At 32.7% G+C, this 20,639-nt stretch overlaps 1 protein-coding gene across 11 annotated transcripts in view; it reads right to left on the reverse strand.

Annotated features, from left to right (window-relative positions):
* The window catches only part of LOC124355223 (myosin-16), a 72,501-nt gene continuing 51,862 nt past the window's right edge, over positions 1 to 20,639 (reverse strand). For 10 of the 11 annotated variants that reach the window (XM_046806264.1, XM_046806258.1, XM_046806261.1 and 7 more), the window contains exons 5-9: positions 20,148 to 20,315; positions 17,765 to 17,896; positions 7,796 to 7,982; positions 6,593 to 6,690; positions 1 to 3,109 (exon numbers count right to left, since the gene is read on the reverse strand). In XM_046806264.1, the coding sequence (XP_046662220.1) occupies positions 6,593 to 6,690; positions 7,796 to 7,982; positions 17,765 to 17,896; positions 20,148 to 20,315 (585 nt within the window). In that variant the 3' untranslated portion in view covers positions 1 to 3,109. The remainder of the gene's footprint in view (positions 3,110 to 6,592; positions 6,691 to 7,795; positions 7,983 to 17,764; positions 17,897 to 20,147; positions 20,316 to 20,639) is intronic. The other variant, XM_046806262.1, reaches the window with a different exon arrangement.

Here is a 20,639-nt window from a genome sequence, read left to right on the forward strand (position 1 = left end):
TCTATTTCATACATGATTTATTAACTATCAATTCTTTGAATTCGTAACAATGATATACTTTTACTAAAATCAATATTCTGTAGAACTAGTTATAAAAATATTTACACAAATCATCAATAATATACAGATTTCATACAACACAGAATTGGTGCTTCAGAGCGTGGCGATTGCCGAACAATAGAAAAATACATCTTTGGCACACAGACGGATCCTTCACACAAGTACTGGTGATTATACTAATTAGTTACTAAATAGACCGTTTCTGTAGTTGTTGCCCAATTATTTTGCTGTTAGCATCAGCTTGTTCCTTTTTACACGCAAACTTAATTACCTGTTAAAACAATAACATAAAAAGTAAATGCACATATAAACACTGTTAACACAAAATGAACGTATTTAACTATTCGCAAATTAACAAAATCACATAAATACTTATTTTGTATACTTTTACCCTATTTAATTTTAAAAATCAAGTAAGAAACTTTTTTTCAAGTTGAAGCGTTTTGGGCTAAGTAATGCTAAAGAGACCAAGTAAGTGGTCCCTGGCAACTCCTGTTTTTGTAAAAAGAGGTTCTGCTGCAAATATTTAGTAGAAAATTTCTCTAGAGAGACATAATTCAATGAATCTTTAGGTTAATTTACACAATGACATTGGTAGTGGTTTGTTTTTGATGCTAAAGCTGATATTTCTTTCTTGGCTGTGAACAGACTAAAAACTCTACACTTGTTTTGTTTGTACCAATTACAACTGTATTGGTTTATTGGTTAAAAATAAAACGTTTATTACTTTACATCTATAATAAAAGACATTTTGTACTTACAATATTGACGAACAATATAATGTAAAAATACAATATTACGGAAATATTTACACATTTTTTAAAGAAACTGTTAGCAACTATGCATTTTAGTTGCCGTTGTTAAGTTTTTTTTTAATAGATGTATAACATGGTCATTCGTAATTGGATATTGTACTGAACACATTATCAAAGATTTCCTAGTTCTGAAAGAGTCACAATAAAGAATTTTCCTTCTTTCTTTATTATTTTTAAACATTTAGGCCATACTATAACTATGGTTACAGTTATTACAATTAAGGTTATAAATTGACACAATAAACAATATATCTATAGAGATAAAGTAGTTGCCTTGTCAAGCAAAAATTGCCAACATTCAAAGAAAATTGTATGTTTTATACTGAAAGAAAGTAGACACTGCTGACATCTAGTGATCAGTACAGTAATTGCTCACATTTCTTGAAAATAAAAACTTTCAGAACAAACAACTACCAAAATATTACATTGTAAATAGAATAAGAGAATAAAAACCACTGAAAATATTATTTTAAATTGTGTACTGTTAAATGGTTAATAATAACAGGAGCATTTTCGAAGTATAGAATTCTTATGTTTCACAGTCTATTATTAATTTTTAAGTAGTGTTACTCCTGTATTGAATCCTCCAAAAATGTAAAAAATAAATAACAGTAAAACATTAGGTGTTTAATTGTATGGAGCGTTATTTTAAAATTATTCCAACAAGATTTATTTTGTAATAAATACCCTGATTATTGTTGCTACCCATTAAAATAATAATAATAATATCACATTGTGTGAATGGTTTAGTCTTGAAAAAAGCAAAAACAGATTCAAGCAGGTACAGAAAGAAAAAAAAAATAATTATCTCACAAATACTGTACGGTATTTTCTTATATTTTACTACCGAAGGTTTTAAAACTTAAAATTATTTTAAAATCCATTGTTTAAAAACTGCATTAATTTAAACAAAGTAAATCATGGAAATAAATAATTATGAACAGTTTAACTTTAAGCTATGTACATACAACATATGTATGTGCTATGTCTAAATCAAATTTTAATAGGAAGACAAAAGATTTAACTAAATGCTCGATTTTTTCATGATTACTGAATGATTAAATAACTACTATTAAAATCTTGTTATCCTGAAGAATCATGCCTCAACTCAAATTAAATAAGAATTTACTAGAACATCTGAGCACAAAGGGATTTAGGAATTTTTAATATTTCTATCATTGGTTAAAAAACAATTATTCCAAAAATCATTCAAGATGGACAAGAGAATAAAATGTATCAAATAAAATTAAAGTGCAACTTATTATATGTTTAACTAAAACTACAATACAACACTAATTTTAAGTAGCCCAAAAAAGCTGACTAGAAAGAAATAGTTACAATTATTGATACACCTAAAAATAATAGTACAGTTTAATAATAAAACTACAAATATTGTAGTTTTATTACAAATTTGTAACTACCCAGCTTCGAGAGGGGTAAAACATTTAATATTTTACATAATGCAAATATAAATATTAAAGTTGTATATAAAAACAAATTTGTGTAAATTTCTCTTGTCTGTATATTACATAAAACTAATTACCTAAAATTAATACAACTACAAGCAATAAATGTGAAATAAGCATGCTAAGGAAAATCAACATTGTTGTTAATTTCAAATAATTGAATAAAAAGAAAATTAATCCAAGATTCTTTAAAAAACTAAAAGAAAAATAACGCTTTACAAAAAATAGAATTAACAATAATTTAAAATATTTTCTACAACAAGTATATTTTAATCGCCTCACATGTTTCTTTTATTAGTATAATTTATGTAAACATTACAATATAACCTAAAAAACTAAGAAAACTTTCCAAGGAAGGAATAGATCAGAACAATTAATTTAAATTCCATATTAAACTGTTATTGCTTTCATTGGCAAACTGTAAAAAAGTGAAATGTATGAGAAATTTGTAGGTTTAGTTATGAATAATTTCTACAAGTATTTGAGCATTGAGGTATAAGTCGTACTTACACTAAAAATTCAATAAAATCACATACAATTTGGTTCTAAAACATCCAATAGAACAATAAAACCTAACAAGTCTTCCCTGCGTTTGAACAACACAACAAATTCACCTCAAAACACGATTTGAATGTATTGGACTCCGAGAGATAGTTTCGTTTCTGTAACGAGTTTACAATATTTACAGCGAGTTGGGCATTGGCCTCGCGATTCCTCAGGACTTGTGTTCAGATGCGTTCACCGAAGCAGGAATTCCTGTAGTTGTATCTGAAATAACGAAATTAATTAAACACTTGGAGATCCTTGGAGCATTGGAAATATTTAAATTTAATACCGCTAGTGAATTACAACACATATTCTAATAATTAATTTAATTTTGCAAGGCCTTTCAGAATCAAGGATTCCATCATCACAAATAAATCAAATTAACTATTAGAATATGTGTTGTAATTCACTAGTGGTATTTATTTAAATACTGTTTGATTAAATTCTTTAATTTGTAAATTAAATAATCAGTTTTTACTATTACTTGAAGGATTAATTAATACAAACTTAGTGAAGTAAAGCAATAAAAACAAGCAATATTGAATTAATTTAGATTGCATACAATATTAAATATCAATGTAATTAATGTATATAACAAGCACGGTATCGATATATTTTTAGTTCTAAAAGAATGGCTAAAACATTGTGTTACATTTTGCTCCAAATTATCAGAAGCTCAATCACAACTCATCAATGGAAATCAATCCACTTTCCACAAAATCTAAGGTAGGCTACTAAGGGTATATATTAAATACCTCATTGGTAAACAAACCATATTGTAAAAGACTCATGCTGATCTATGATATATTCAAAATTTTTGAATCTCGTCAAGTGAATCTGATGATGACAAGAGTCAATAAGGTCAACCAGTTGTGACCTGTGTGTAATTAAATGTTGGTAGCATTATTAGTCTTTGGTTTAGCAGTTTCTTTTGCCTTTAATTATTATCTCCGGAGAGTAATGAGTTTTTCAAAGCTCTAGATTCAATATCTGAAAAATATTACATCAGGAAATTAACATTAAGAGAAAAGTTAGGCAATGAAGAATTACCAAGGTAATGGTGTGCAGAATTGTAAAGTACATATGACTTTATTGTCATAACTTGGCTTTGCTATTGATCTACAGTAAAATATTGGTTTGTCTACATGTCCTTTCCTCAGCTTTAATATTTAATTACCTTTTCCCAATTTTATAACTTGCAAAAACACCCCGTTTCTATTAATAAACACATTCTTAAATAAATTAAGACGATTCTTAGAAAACAATAAACAACGCTAGTGTGTGCGTGTACATGTGCGCACGCGTGCGTGCATGTGTGTGTGTGTGAGGGATACTGAAAATAGGCAGACAATTTCTCAAATAAACAGTTTTAAATTTCACATGCATGTTTAATTTTATATTATTTTAACACAAAATGCATTATACTTGTGATTTCTTTAAATCAAGAAAGTTAAAAATATCTGGAGATCAGGGTGAACAGGTGTCCGTCCGTCTTTAGGAGGACATGTCCCCCTTTTTTAAGTTTGTTCTCCTGTCCTCCCGACTTTTGAAAATTATGTACTATGTCCAGTTTTTAGGTGAATACTAAATATTTGAAAATAGTAGCATTAAAATAATTGTCCGATTTACAAGGCCCAAAGACAGGCCATGCAAAGTTATTGCAGGGCATACATAACGACATGGCATGTGAACTGCTTCAGTTGTTAGATTCAGTTGTATGTTGAGTGTTGTCTATAGTGTCACTGACTCGCTGATGCTTCTACCCAATCAGCTGCACTGGTAATATTACCCCTTGATTTTCTATTTATGTATCATAAATAATAGGTTAATTTTGTTATAATACATTATATATTTTAACGTTATAGTGATAATTTCTGATGCATAGCTAACTAATAATGTAATGAATAAATTTTATTTTTTAATATCATTCTAAAATTTGGGTTTAAATCAGTTATAATTTTTAAGAGAAAAATTCTAACAATAATTAATTTAATCTTATGCCACATTCAAAATAATAGCCTCAAACAATAGTTTTATCCATCAATAAACAATTAAATAATATGAATTCCTTTTATTTTTCAATTTATATGTAAACAAATCGAATTTGAGTTTTTATTTATAATATGCTCAAATACTGTACTAATTTATAATAAGCTATATGTTTCTCGCAAAGTTTATAAGAATATACTGTTCTCCTTTTTGCTTTAATGTCCTCTTTTTACCTCCAATAATCCTAATTTTAGGAATTTGCATCTGGGCACCCTGGTGGGGATGACTTTACACCCTATTTACACTATGGCTTTAGGCTACTTAAACTGTAGCCTACCGTCATGAGTGTAATTTAAAAATAAGTTAATTAACCCTTATAAGGCCGATGGCTACAATAGGTAGCCGTCGTCAAAATATCGTTCGCGGCCGGCGGCTACAATAGGTAGCCGTGATCATAATGGCGTTCGCGGCCGACGGCTACAATAGGTAGCCGTCCATTATTTCCGGTTTACTGGCCAGTAATCTTTCCAAATGCCACAAACCATGATATTTTCTTGTTTGGGGTTAGATGGGCTTCATTAATAAACGCAAACACTGCCGTTTCTTGCATCATTTCTATTATTATACACCTATGCATTTCGATGAAATCGTCTGTCTTACTACAACGGCGTTGTGGTGTATAGGTTATAGTTGTTGTGGTTATATTTTATTGATGCAATTCAGTAATTATGTGCGATGTTATAGGTATTTTAGAGTATTTGCAGTGAACTACTAAGTGTAAATATGAGCAAAAGAACGAGAGTCAAATCACCTACAAGTGAAAACACTTTAGTCAACACTTTATTTGATAGTGGTATCGGTGTTCAGTTTGTTGAGGTGTTTGGGGATTTAGGTGATAGTGATTTAGATGCTTTGTACGATGATAATTCTGAAGATGAATTAGAAAATGAGTGAACTTTTTAATTACTAACAACAGTGTTTTAGGTTTATTTTGTATGGATTCTTGTGAGTTGTATGAAGAAAAAATATATTTTGTGTATAAACTGAAGACAAGACTAGCTTTTCTACAATTTTCACAAATAAGCCGCAGTTGCAGATTTTGAATAATTCGTTCCTACTTCACTTTTATTATTGATAAGCACTTGAAAATTGGCATGTGTGTTGTAAATAATATGTAGTTTTAGAAAATATGTGTTACTTGGGTGCAAAACAATCCTTTGTATTTTTTATGAGGTGTTAAAACCAAAAAAAGTAAACTACGCTTACAAATTTTACATATAAACATGTACGTAAAAAATATTTTTTATTTTATATGACCAACCTTATAGTTTCCTGTCTAAGCCTATAATGTTACAAACAAATTAAAAAAAGAATTATCAGTTTTTACTAAGTAATATGGAAGTTGCAGCTTATTTACTAAAACTATGCAAAAAGGAACAAAAATAGCCTGGCCTTCAAGGTACCTGAGCAATATCAGGAGATGGCCTTTGAGACTAGTGCAACTCAATTGGTCATTGGCCTTAAAAGGGTTAACTGACTAAATGTGATCAAAATTAATTAAAAATATCTTTCAGATTTTATAAATGTTTTAAATACTTATTAATTAACTAAAAACTAATAACTGTAATTTACTATTATATACAAGATAAAAAATTGGAAGAGGAGGAAGAGAGATAAAAAAGTACTTCAAACTGAAATTAATATTTTAAAGCTTACCTAGATGAGCCAATAACAGAGGAAGACCAAGACAAAGGATAACCCGACTAGAACAGCCAGGACATGGGAGAGGGTGGGAGAGGAGTGGTTGTTTAAGGCTGCAACCAACGTGAGGTTAATAAAAGATAAGCTTTTTTAGGGAGAAGGATGGATTATGATGATCTCAAATACACTACCAGATCAGGTCAAAGGACACTTTGAACTCAGTAATTATACAACTCATGATAGCGTGGAAAATTAGATTTGGCACAATTAATAGCACTTGTTTTCACATTATACCCAGCTACCTGACACTGCGTTGGATTTATTTATATTTTTGTTTCCAGTGTTTACGTTAAATTATTGTTTCTAAATGACTGAAGTTTATAAAATTAAATGTCTTGAGTGCCCCAAAAATTTCAAAGAACAATAGTCGTCCATTCCATCAGAACTATAACAAACACCATCCCAATATAAAATGTGACCAACAAAAATCTAGCTTTTCCTCACATTTGCTCAATGAAAACCACAACATGAGTGGAAGCAAGCAAGAATTAAAATAATACAATGTTGTCAAAAGAAAGTTTATTGTCAACACTGGAGGAATAAGACATCTATTCAGCACTAAAGAGCAATGAAAGTAATAATGTGCTGAATGAAAAATTACACTTAAAATTAAACATAATTTTCAATCAACAATAAAGTCAAATTCTCCAATCAGAACAGCTGATCACACTGACAACAGCTACACAACACGTGGTTCAGAGCCAACAGTATCGCTGTGGCGTATAAGTGCGATCATATGTTCATATTCTCGCATTGTGTTTAAGTTATTTCAGTGTACTTTTTGTTTGTATGTATATATTACACAATATTATTCTTAGACAATGATGTTTCTTCTGCAAGGCTGCTTTTGGTCTGACTAATACTTTCATTGCAACATGAGTCATGTACTGACTTTAGAACACCCGGAATAGTGGTAATGTGCTAAAGTCAATGTGTTAAAAGATTATTTGTGCACTGTGCAGGCATAACGCTGAAAAATGAGTCAAGTTCAATGTAATCAAATACTTGAAACCAAGGGTATGAGTTTTATTTTTAAACTAATTATAATAACAGTAACTAATTTATGAACTATCAAGTGCTTAATTTACAAAATTTATTTTTCTATCTACAACAGTTGGGAGTGGTCAATCTGTGAATTTCTGTAAAGTGTCAACTTACTGAGGTTGTCACCTGTTGCTGAGGTGTCCGTAGTTGTTGTTGGTGGACTTTCGACTATGAGAGCTCGCTTCATGTTGTCGAGCTGCTCACTGAGCTGTGAGTTGTTGTTGCGGAGCTCGCTACAGACAGATGACAGCTCAGTCACTTTGCCAGACACCTGATTCCAGTGTTCTTCTTGCTTCGATACCTGTTACAAGGTCTTGCATTGGTTCTCTACTACTTATAATATTAAAACTGTTTTGATTTACAGTTGTATTTAAAAATATAATACATTTTCAAACAATGTAGCTTAACATTTTCTGATCATTCTAATAATATAAAAATAAATAACTATCTTAAGGTTTAATTTAAACCAGTTCTATTGTATTCTTCTTTTAATCACGAAAAATAACAATTGTGTTCATACAGTAATTTACAGGGATTGAAGGAAGGTGGTTAATTGCATTATCTGATAGTATTGGTATATTTTTAAGTATAACATTTTTTATATTGGTATTGTCCTAATATTAAAGTATTTTAAGATTTTTATTAAAAATAAGTAAAAAGTGTTGTGATTTGGAATTTTGTAACAAAATTAATGAATAAAAATATTGTTTTACTAAGAACAAAAATAATATGGAAGTTTTTTAAGCACAGCACATTAAAAAATAATAGGCTACTTCAGAAAGGAATAGATAAATAATAAAGCAATAGATTTTTTTAATGTAAGGTTTTTATACAATCAGTAATTGCAAAAACAACCACATTTATTTACTCACGGTAAACAAAACAAAATGTTTACAAACTATCAGGTCTAACTGGCAAGGTAAAAATGAGGTTACAACTTCATTATATCAGATAATATAACAAAGAATTATACAGAAACAGAATCAGCTGATTACTTGGAACAACTGATTGAACACCGTCAAATGGCGATAGATTGCAACTGAAAAGAAATAAACTAGCAATCTAGTAACTGCAGTCTAGTGATAACAACAAAAAATACTTGAAAGTGTTTCTTATCCATTCCGCTGGATTGCATACGTATTCAGGCGAGAGATTATTCATCACGAAACACTATTGTGAAAATTGTTGTGTCATAGCGATTCCCACATGGCTATCAGGATTATTACAGGTGGTACGTATCGCTCTTCTGACTTCGTTGCGGGATTACTAGTCAAAAGGTTAATAACGGCTTCAAAAAATAATTCTACGATAAAAATTCAAATGTGCAAATGGTTTTCTTTATAATAAAAAATCAAATTCTGATTGATGACAAACCTTGCATTTGCCATCTGGCAACTTTAGTAACTGATTAAATGATACCCAAAATTATTGTGTACTATATTATTGATCATCAATATTATAATAATTTATCAGGTAGAACTAGATCAGTTCAGAAAATTTATAATATATTGAGAAATAAGGTTGCTGGGAAATGTATGCCTTAAAATTATATAATACAAGGGCTATCCGGAAAGTAGATTATATTTTGATATAAACAAAAAAAAACAAAGTAAAAAAAAAATGTTTTTATATACATTTGAAAGTGGCACTAAAATACTATATTTTAACACATTTGTATTGCTCTTCTAACTTTTGCAAGGTTTTACAATACCTCACAGAATTTAATGTTGTGCCACGTTCTAAGAAATCGACAAAAATAACTCCTTTCCTGTCCCAAAAAACAGTTGCCATAATCTTCTGTGCCGACAATGTTTGCATGCATTTCCTTGGTTTTATGGGGGAGTGTATGTGCCCCCACACCATACTGTAATTTGATTTTGCAATTCACGTGTTTTACTCAAGTTTCGTCTCAGAATTAGAATCATTTTATTGTCGTCCAACAATTACAAAATTGTATTGACAAAGTTAAATATGATATTAAAAATATCACTAAGTAGGTCTACAGAGCCTAAAATAAATACAATCTATATCTGTGTTAAAAGTTTAAAATTGTAAGTCACTAAAATTAGCATTAAAAATCTCATCTACAGAATAAAACGTTTTTCTCTTGAGCCACTCTGCAACAACATTCTTAAACCTACCAACAGAAATTGATCTAGCACTTAATGGTAACTTATTAAATAGTCTAGCTCCGGTTATTGCACAGTTCTGTTGAGTTTTACTTAACCTAGCATATTGTACATCAATTGTATTTTTAATTCTAGTGTTGTGTTCATGGTTAAAGCTTCTAAGATTGAAAGAGTCGAGATTTTCCTTAACAAAAACTAAACTGTGTAATATATATATACATGGAAGCGTAAGTATACCCAGTTCTTCAAAATATGGCCTACAGGACTCATTGTCGCTAATTCCTACTATGCAGCATATGGCTTTCTTTTGCCACTTAAATACAGTCTTTGTTCCACTAGAGTTGCCCCACAGTAAAACCCCATACAGAAGGTGTACATTAAAAAAAGTGTAATATGCACTAATGACAAGATTAAGACTTGTATACAATTTTAGTTTTTTTAGTAGAAATATTAACCTTGCTAATCTAATACATAAATGGTTTGTATGGATTCCCCAGCTAAGCTTTGAGTCTAAATTGATACCAAGTAGTTTTACAGACTTATTTTCAGAATTACATAAACTAAAGACAATTTCCTCGGTCTTGTTATTATTAACAGTTAATTTATTAGCAGAGAACCAGAGATAGGACCTTTCCCTCATATACCCCATAATGACATCATTTAATTTTGAGTCTCTGTCTGATGATAACAGAGTAGTATCATCAGCATACAAGACAACCTTACCAGGGACAAATTTAGGGAGATCATTAATGAAGACAGTAAACAAGAAGGGGCCCAAGACTGAGCCCTGGGGAACCCCGCTTGCCACCCTCTTAAGTCCTGATCTCTGGTCACCTACTTTGACAAACTGAAGTCTATTGCTCAAATAAGACATAATCAAAGACAAAGCATTGTTCTCCAGACCATAATATTTCAATTTTTGAATGAGTTCAAGAATCAAGAATCAAGAATCAAGAAGTTTTTATTGTCTTTAAACACAAACTGTGTAATTGACAAAGTCATAGGCTTATAATTACTCTGTCATACTCACTAACAATTACAGTTATATATTGTTTAACATACAATATAATAACAAATTAACAGATAAAATATTACAAAATAACAATGGCATAATTAAAATATATTATAAACTTTGTTCTACAAATACACATTTAGACAAGACAACAAGGGATTTTTGATTAAAATACTAATACTAAAATAAAATTTAAAATAACAACAAAGACATATAACAGCTATTAAAACGAGACAAACATATAAATTAAAAATTCAAGAATCAAGAATCTTTATTGGACTATTAGGCAATTACACAGACAATTACAATAGGTCTCGTCAGTTCTCTATACTATACAGTCAAGTTGCCTAATACAAAGTACAAAACATTTGTACTTAATAATATTCAACCAATAGAAGGACAGTGGTGTACAATCTTTTCACTTAGTTCTGAGTTCAAAATGAGAACAACATAGCTTAAAATTACAAAACTTAACAAAATAAAACTTTTAACAGAACTAAGCCCTAACTATTTACATTTATCCCCTCAAAATCATCACAGGCCAAATACTCTTCAATGGTGTAAAATTCCTTTTTCTTTAACCAGTCACACAATGTTGGTTTGAACCTTGATAATGGCAAGTTTTTTAAGGTAGTGGGGAGCTTATTATAAAGTTTGAGCTGCTGATAGTAGTGACTCTTATAAGATTTATCAAGCCTAACATTGGGTGTGATTAGATTATCTTTACTTCAGGTGTCATGGCCGTGGATATTACTATGAGTCTCAAACATATTCAAGTTTTCCTTTACATGGACCACATTTTGAAAAATATAAATACAGGCCAAGGTCAAAATATGGAGCCCAGCAAAACTATTTCTACAAGATGCCTGGGTAGGTAAGCCTGCAATTGTTCTAATGGCCTTTTTTTGCCAAACAAATACTCTTTTTGCAGCACCTGAGTTGCCCCACAAACGAATACCATAACACAGGTGACTGTGGAACAGTCCATAATAGGTCAGCACAAGTGTGTCCAAACTTACACAAAATTTGAGTTTTCTTAGCAAATAAGTTACCCTTGCAAGTTTCTTACAAATATTGTCAACATGTACATGCCAGCTTAGCTTACTATCAAGGTAAAACCCCAATAGCTTTACAGGTTTAAGTAAGCATTCATCCTCTTTATTTATTTTGACTTCGTAATGTAAAAAATTATATTCTCTGTTTTTGTCCTCATTAATAAGTAGTTTGTTTGCAGAAAACCAATTTTTAGCTAACTCTAAAGATGTTTTTAGCTGTAATAGTAACATCAGGAACATCGTAACCTTTGCTAATCATTGTGGTATCATCAGCATATAGTATTGAAAGACAAGGCACATTAACACTGAAATCATTGACATAGATTAAAAATAAAAAGGGCCCCAGAATAGAGCCCTGAGGAACTCCTGCAGTAACATTAAGGTAACCAGACTCAATATTGTTAACCTTAACTATCTGCTTCCTGCTGGAAAGATAAGTTTCAATTAATTGTAATTCTTTGTCCCTAATTCCATAATACTCTAACTTTTTACATAAGACACTGTGAGCAACGGTGTCAAAAGCTTTGCTTAAATCGACTAAACTACTGCCTATCACTAACTTATCTTCAAAGCCCTTTAATATAAAACATTTACAACAGTTTCAACCGCCATTGCAGCAGAGAATTTTGGCCTAAAACCCAAATTGAAGATTATACAATAAGTTCCTATCTACAAAGTAATCAAAAAGCTGTGACAGCAGGCAAGACTCGATAATTTTACTAAAGATTGGCACAATGGCAATGGGACGGTAGTTTTCAGGCAAGCTTCTGTCTCCTTTCTTAAAGATAGGGGTAACTTTAGCTGACTTCAGACAGGTTGGAAAAAGGCCCTTAAATAAAAATTAAGTTGATTAAATAAGTGAAAGGCTCAATTATGACATCAATTATTTTCTTTACAATAAAATTTAGAGAGTCCATACAAGTCCTCACTTCGAGAATTACTAAGTTTACTAACTGCACTAATGATTATATTAGCATCAATCATATTCCATTTAAAGCCTAAAGGTAGATTTCCTGAAAGAGAGAAGTTTTTTAGCAGATCCATAAAGTTTAAAATTATGTACAGAGGTATTTGAATTATTTTTACGTGGTACACTAACAAAGTAATTGTTGAAACACGTCAGGGAGAGTGGGATATTTTTAGTAACGTTCAGAGCTATTACCAGATTCCCTTTTAATTATATTCCATGCCATTTTACACTTATTTTGAGCATTATTTATGAGAGTATTATTTGCAGCTATTTTTTGCTTCACTAATGGCTTTCCTATAATATTTTTTGTACTCATTAAATCTATCTTTATCCTTAGGGTTTAAGCTTAACTTCCATCTATCATATAAAATCAGTAAACCGGTTCTCATTGTCTTGAGCTCGGGTGTAAACCACTTTTTCATACAATTTAGGTTTTGGTTTATTTTTGTCAATACTGAATCCTGGGACAGTTTTGATCAAACAATGCTGTCACGGTATCAAGAAAAAATACTAAATCCTATATCAACATCACTTATTTTATAAAGTTGTTTCCAGTTCTCATTAATTGACAGATTGTTTTCTAAGACTTAATATTCTGTCATCAGTTATTAACCTTTTACTTAACTTTGATTCACAATTTTTTTCATTTTTAAAAATTTTCAAACTTAAAGTAACCAAAACGCCCGCATGGTCAGAGATTAAATCCTGATCAATAAGTGCAGTAGTACATAACTCCTTATCAATATTTTGTATATACATTGTCTAGGCAGGAGGAAAAATCTAGTTGGCCGATGATTTATCCAATATAAGTTAACTGACCTAAGGACATTGCAGAAGTGTGACACCTCGGGTCTGCTAGGTTTCAATATGTCAACATTTACATCACCACAAAAAGCAAAATAAGTATGAGGTAGTCTGTTCATTATGTCTAATAATTAGAGTTTCTAGGTTGTTTATAAAAATACTAAGTCTGAATTAGGGGGTCCTATATACATTTAATACAACTAAATTATAATCTGAAATTAAGATTGCTGAGGCTTCACATAAATAATTAGAACAATGTTTTGATACGTCTAATGTCACATATTTGAGATAATTCTTAATAAATATTGATGAGCCTCCATGGACAAGAGGGGGGTTTCCGGCAAAAGCTAGATGCTAGCGTGTAGCCTTCCGGGTGTAAAGACAAATTTCCTCATCATTTAAGCCAATGTTCATTAATGCACACTACATCTATATTGTTGACATTTAAAAATTATTTCTAATTGGCCAAGTTTGTTTCTCAAAGATTGAATATTTAAAGACAATACATTAGATTACTGTTATTTATGCAGATAGAAGTAGGCGTGCTGTAGGTAAGTGTCCGTTTCCGTTCCCGCAGACATACACTGGTTCGAACAGCTGGTCGCAGGTGTGAAGGTTGGGGGGACAAGTGACTTTGGAGGACTTGCTGTAACCATCCGATTTGAGCTGCTGGCAGCAGGTGTGCTGGTGGAGGGGTCAAGCGTCTTAAGTGGACTCGCTGTATCCTTTGTACAGGTTGAAGGTGCTAATGGTTGAAGGTGCTGGTGGTTCATCATGAGGTACAACGTCAATGCCTTACTTAAATCCAATAACACAGCAGCTGTTTCTTCCTTATTTTCAAAGTTATCCAATACATAAGAGACAATATTTTCTACAGCTTTAACAGTTGACAGATTTTTCCTAAACCCATACTGAGATGAAGAAATCAAATTATTGTACTCAAAGTAATATTCCAATTGGTTTTTCACAATAGTCTCTATTAACTTTGATATAACGGGTACTAGGGCAATAGGCCGGTAATTGTTTAAATTCATTTTGTCACCCTTCTTATGTAAAGGTACTGTTATTGTTATTTTAAGGCACTGTGGATATATTCCATCAGTAAGCACCCAGTTTATCAGCTGTATTAAACGATAGATTATCACATCTAATATATCCTTTAATACAAAGTTGGAAAGTCCATAGATATCTTCTGATCTGGAATTACTTAACCTATACACAGAACTATATACATCTCTACTATTTACAACTGTCCACTTAAAACTACATAGGCCAGGGGGTTTAATACCTGATGATTTCAACATATCAACAGAACTTGCTACATCTAAAATATCACAGTTATTTTTTAACCCTTATAACGTCACAGACGCCGTATGGCGCATAGACAAACTATCTCCAAACGGCAAAGACGCAGTACGGCGCATCGACACAAAACTGCGTCTATAGCAAATTTAAGTTCCTTTTAAATCCGATCAATGTCACTAATGGTATGCGTCAACCATGTGTGTGGGTTATTGACCTATGTCAAGCGTCAAAATATAGCTGTCGCGTTACATTGTTTGAAACAATAGACGCAGTGTCTAGACACTCTCCCCGCCACACGGCACAGACGCCGTACAGCGCGCGCGCTTTTGTTTGCAGTTTGGCTTCAGGTAGTGCGTGTCTAACCATCGCTGATGCAAGAAGGCTACAGAGTCTTCAGAGGTTAGCTTGCTTAAGCATCACGGGAGCAATGAGCTCCTGCCCAACACTAGCAATGGAAGCGGTTCTGGGTTATACTCCTCTTGGCCAGGAAGTGATGAGAACAGCTGCGATGAGCGCAATGAAGCTTCTAGGAACAAAGGTAATAAATGCTACCTCCCTAGAAGGCCACATGAAGATATTGGAAAATTTTCCTGAGGCTGAAATGCTAACCAAAGTATCTGATACTATGGTTAAGAAATACTCCTTTGAAAAACCATACACGGTCTCTATCGGAAGTAGGGAGGAATGGATTAAAAGGGAGGCCTACCCAAAAAAAGGAGTCCTGAAGTTTTACACCGATGGTTCACTCCTAGACTCAAGGGCAGGATATGGAATACATGGACCTGGAGTTGACATGGCTGTGCCCCTAGGAAGACATGCCTCAGTTTTTCAGGCGGAGGTCATGGCAATAGATTCATGTTCTAGAAGACTCACACAGTTGGGGACAAAAGGATTATCATACCTAATACTCTCTGATAGTCAGGCTGCACTGAAGGCACTGGATACCTGTTCGATTGATTCGAAAGCGGTCTGGGAATGCAGGAATGCTCTAGCAGAGCTAGCAACAAATAACAGAGTAACACTCGGATGGGTGCGAACTTGCGAGGAATTCATGGGAACGAAAAAGCGGACATCCTCGCCAAAAAGGGAGCAGAATCCACATTGGTGGGGCCTGAGCCAGGTTGTGGAATATCCTTCTCCAGCATTAAAGCTCTGGTTAAAGATTGGGAAAAGAGGACAAGATACAAGAATTGGAGCAGAGCCTCGGGTTTAAGAATATCCAAAATGTTTATCTCTCCTTATGCAAAAGGGTGGACAGCTCTCCTAGACCAGAATAAGGAGGATATAAGACTGATATTAGGAATGTTGACAGGACATGGCCCTCTGAGGAAGCACCTTTTGAAAGTAGGCCTTAGTCGGAGCAGCGAATGTAGACTCTGTGGAGAAGAGGAGGAGTCAGCAGAGCACATTTGGTTGGATTGTCCTGCCATCGTAGAGACTAGGAAAAGATACTTGGGAGCATATCTCCTCAGCCCCAAGGACATCAGAGGACAGGAGCCCTTATCTGATTGGTTTTTGCAAAAGGCTCGGTTTTTGAGGGCAAAAATAAAAGTAAGGGAGGCGCAAAGGTCCTTTTAGGACTAAGTGCGGGGACAAAGTGTCCTCTTCCCTCAGAAGGAAAAAAAAAAAAAAAAAAAAAAAACCATCGCTGAGTCGGTTTCCTTCGTTGTGTTTTCTGTTTATATAAAAGAACACTATTAGGTTAGTTGTATATTTACAATCATGCATTTCTTTTTTATATTTATCACAAGTGTAATTTATATAATTCTCTGGTAATGTTTATAGTTTAGGTAATAAAATTTTGTGTGCCTTTTATTTTGACTTTATTTATATCTACAATTTAATGTCCCATAAATATATGTACGTACAAGATAATTTTAAAATTTTTACTTTTTTATACTTACCATAATTACAGAAAATAAAAATAAAAGTGAACTTTACACATTAAAATTTTTTTTTTTAATATTGTGCCGTTTGCTGGAAGTCGTGAAAAGATATACTGACGTTATAAGGGTTAACACATTAACAACATTAATAAAAAAGCAATTAAAATCATCAGCTGTTATTGGGATTTTTTCTTTGGCTTTGTTAGGCACACGACCTGTTTCAGCGTTTATAACTTTCCATGCAGCTTTACATTTGTTGTATGACTAAAAAATAAACTTTTCATTTGCTCTTTTTTTAGCCAAAATAATTTCCTGCCTATACATTTTCTTAAGCCTACCATGAATGATTTGATCGTGTAGCAAGTCACTATCTTTTTTGTGTCCAAAAACGTCAGTGAAGCAGCAATACGCTGATTTTATGGGTTTCTGTTTGGATTTTTGTTACCTGTCTTTCACAAAATTTATGGTAACCTAACTTGTGCGTAATAATTTTGTGTAACAAACTCCCAGAAATTTGAGGAAAACTAAGTGATGCTGTATTACCGACTGCACTTTATAACTCACAGGATTTTCAATTGCATCACACATTTTAAACTGCTATAGTAAAACAACAAGAAGTGACAGTGACCTCTCACCAGCACGGCTGGATAGCCACTGAACGGAGAAACACCCTGATATCAAAATGGCCTTGATAGTCCCATCCCTAGTGGCTACAGAGCGAAACGTAATCTACTTTCTGAATAGCCCTCGTAAGACAATGTATTTACAAAAATCTCTTTCTCTCTCTTGCAATACTCTTCTTTATTGTTACACAAATAAAGAATGACACGAAATATCAGTATCTGTACCACAGAATATAGGTATTTTCAATGGATAAAGTAATAGTAAACGTTACAACTAGGACAATATATGTAACATGCACCTGAGACGAGAGCTTGTCAACTGTAGTGTTCAGTGCTGTCAGTTGAGTCCCTTGAGAGCTGCACTCATTCTGCAGCGAAGTCACACGAGTACTCACGTTCTCGTTGCGCTCTTGCAGGCTCACTATTAGTTTCTGGAACACAATCCATTTGTTAGCTTTTATTATAAATCAAATTATTTTTTCTGGTCTAAAACCATTTTCACAACTCATTGTCAAAAAATTAAATTTTAAATCAACTGACACCTTGACTTGAGAAGCCAAATTAAATAAATTTGAACAAGAGCTTCAAAAGTTCAACAAAATCATATTGTTAAGCGTGGATACAAAATCCATGGTTGAAAACCAAGTCCAGTTAGTTCAGACATTCCCAAACCCACTTAATATAAACAGTGCATAACACTTATCCCTCATTACTATATGCCAATATGGCCCTCAGTCCCTCAACTTCCACAAGCGTGGATACAAATTCCTTGATTGACAACAAAATCCAGTAAGCTAAGACATTCCCAAACCCACTTAATATAAACAGTGCATAACACTTATCCCTCATTACTATATGCCAATATGGCCCTCAACATCCACAAGCATTGATACAAACTCCTTGGTTGACAGCCAAATCCAGTTAGCTCAGACATTCCCACACCAATTTACTATAAACAATGCAAAACATTTATTCATCATTACTATATAACAACATGACCCTAGTAACTGAACCTCAACTTCCTCAAAAGAGGTTAAAAAGATTTAAAAGCTTTCCCCACATCAAAGATCTCTTACAACCCATTCCAACAACAATGTTACAGCAACTAAACATGATTGTTGTCCGCACCAAATTTCAAAACGATACAGCTCACTTCAGAACATTGTTTTCATGCAAGTGGAAACAAGAAGTGCAAAACTTTTGAAATGCATTAACCTACATAGCTCTTTTTAATCATGAAAATTCTTGTTGTGACTGTGATAAATTAATGTGATATTTTAGACCATGTGAGAGAGTAGAAAGTAAACCTCTTTCACTGCTTAGTACTGGTGAAATATCAAGAGTTTATTGTGATTAAGATATATAAATTTGCCTATAGAGAAGAAGTCCAATCAACCAAGCTTAACGGGATTGAGATATAGAAAAACTTGAATAGTATGGAGATTGCAATTAAATACTGTACCATTATTGCTCAAACTAACAACGGCTATTAGAGCCACGCAAATGACGTAAGATAGCACCACAGTGCTCTGGGTTCCCACACACCAAAAAAAATCTATTAATACCAGCATAATTTTTGACATACTGCTTGAAAAAACAAACTTGATTAACTAGGCGGCTCGGATATTCGGACTTCTATTGTACTTCATTTGGGTACAGTTGCTACCAATTGCCTCAACTTTATTTAAGTAGATTAGTGAAGTGGCAATACTGTTGAATATGAATGACTGACAATGCTTTTGTAAGCCCGAACGACAGTAAAAATATTCTTATATTTCCTCTCATGCCTGATTTATTTTAAACCTCGTACTTTGCTTCATTATTATTTTATAATCATATAGTATAAAATAAGTATATTATATACCATTCCAGTCATATTACATACATATTATGTTTAGTCAATGCATTCTTGTAAACATAAAAATCTTTCAAAAATGAATCTGTAGTTTTTTATTCATAACAAAGTTATGATTAGAATTAAAAAACAATTAATACAAAAGAGGTAGAGGTAGAGCATTTAATTGTGAGTAAAACTAAAGAGTAAAATGTTTAAACCCTTTATACATATGGTAAATAAAAAAATAAAAAACATAAGTACAAATTGCAAATTAGTATAAAAACTTAAAGATTCATTTTTAATTATTGTATTGGTAGTAGAAATTAATTTTATTATTTTAAAACTAATTTCTCATTTATACTGAATTAGTCCAAAATAAATGTTAGTAAAGCATAAACAAATCTATTCACACAAGTATTTTATAACTAGATCTTGATTGTGAAAATTACGATCCATTGTCCTAACAGTTTTAACCCACTGAAACCATATGCTCACAACACCAAAACAAACAAATACTACTATTACAAAATTCAGGTGAATAGGAAATAACATCTGATTGGTAGAATAACAAAACCTGCGTGAACAATCTGACTCCTCACAGTGTCAACAGAAGGTGAAGTATGCGATAATGTAACAAATAGTTACAAGAGATATAGACTTGTAAAAGAACACTGAAATAATCATAAAAACTATTAATTGAACATTCCACTTTCCATCAGTATCAATACTGATACTTAAAAGACGTAATAACAAAAACGCAGGTTACGTTAAAAGATCTGTTATTGAGTGCTGGCATAGATTAAGCGTTTGCAGTTGCACGGTTAACTTTGCTAAATGATGCTCACATATTGATTAGCCTGGTCATCTTGGGCCCACTGGATTTTCTTGCTGAGAGTGTCGTTGATGAGCGACAGATTGGTTCTCAAGGTGTTGATGGTTGTGTTGATGGCTTGGATGTCCACGGTGGGCGTGAGGTTGGCAGCCACTGGAGCACTAAGAGACAGCATTTCTTGCTGCAACATACATTTCACATCAATATAATGCTATTGTTTGGTCATTTTGTCTCTGTCTAGGACAAGGAACTGGAGAAACCTCTACTGAAATTGAACATAACAGTTAGAAGGATAGGGGTGGAGAATAATTCGGGTTGCATGCTGCCAAGGTCATGAGGGATATCTCAGTCAGGCTAGGTCTGTCCAGCATGAGAGTCCCCTGTCCAGTCAGAGCAAGCAGGGGAGTGTTCTCCTTACTATTAGGCTATTGGTTTCTGGGTACCATCAATGTGACAACTAGTTGACTACCGCTAGATAAACCGCTCGTAAAGAAACTTGCGCAGA

The sequence above is a fragment of the Homalodisca vitripennis genome, chromosome 2 (assembly GCF_021130785.1).
Source record: "Homalodisca vitripennis isolate AUS2020 chromosome 2, UT_GWSS_2.1, whole genome shotgun sequence".
NCBI lineage: Eukaryota > Metazoa > Arthropoda > Insecta > Hemiptera > Cicadellidae > Homalodisca > Homalodisca vitripennis.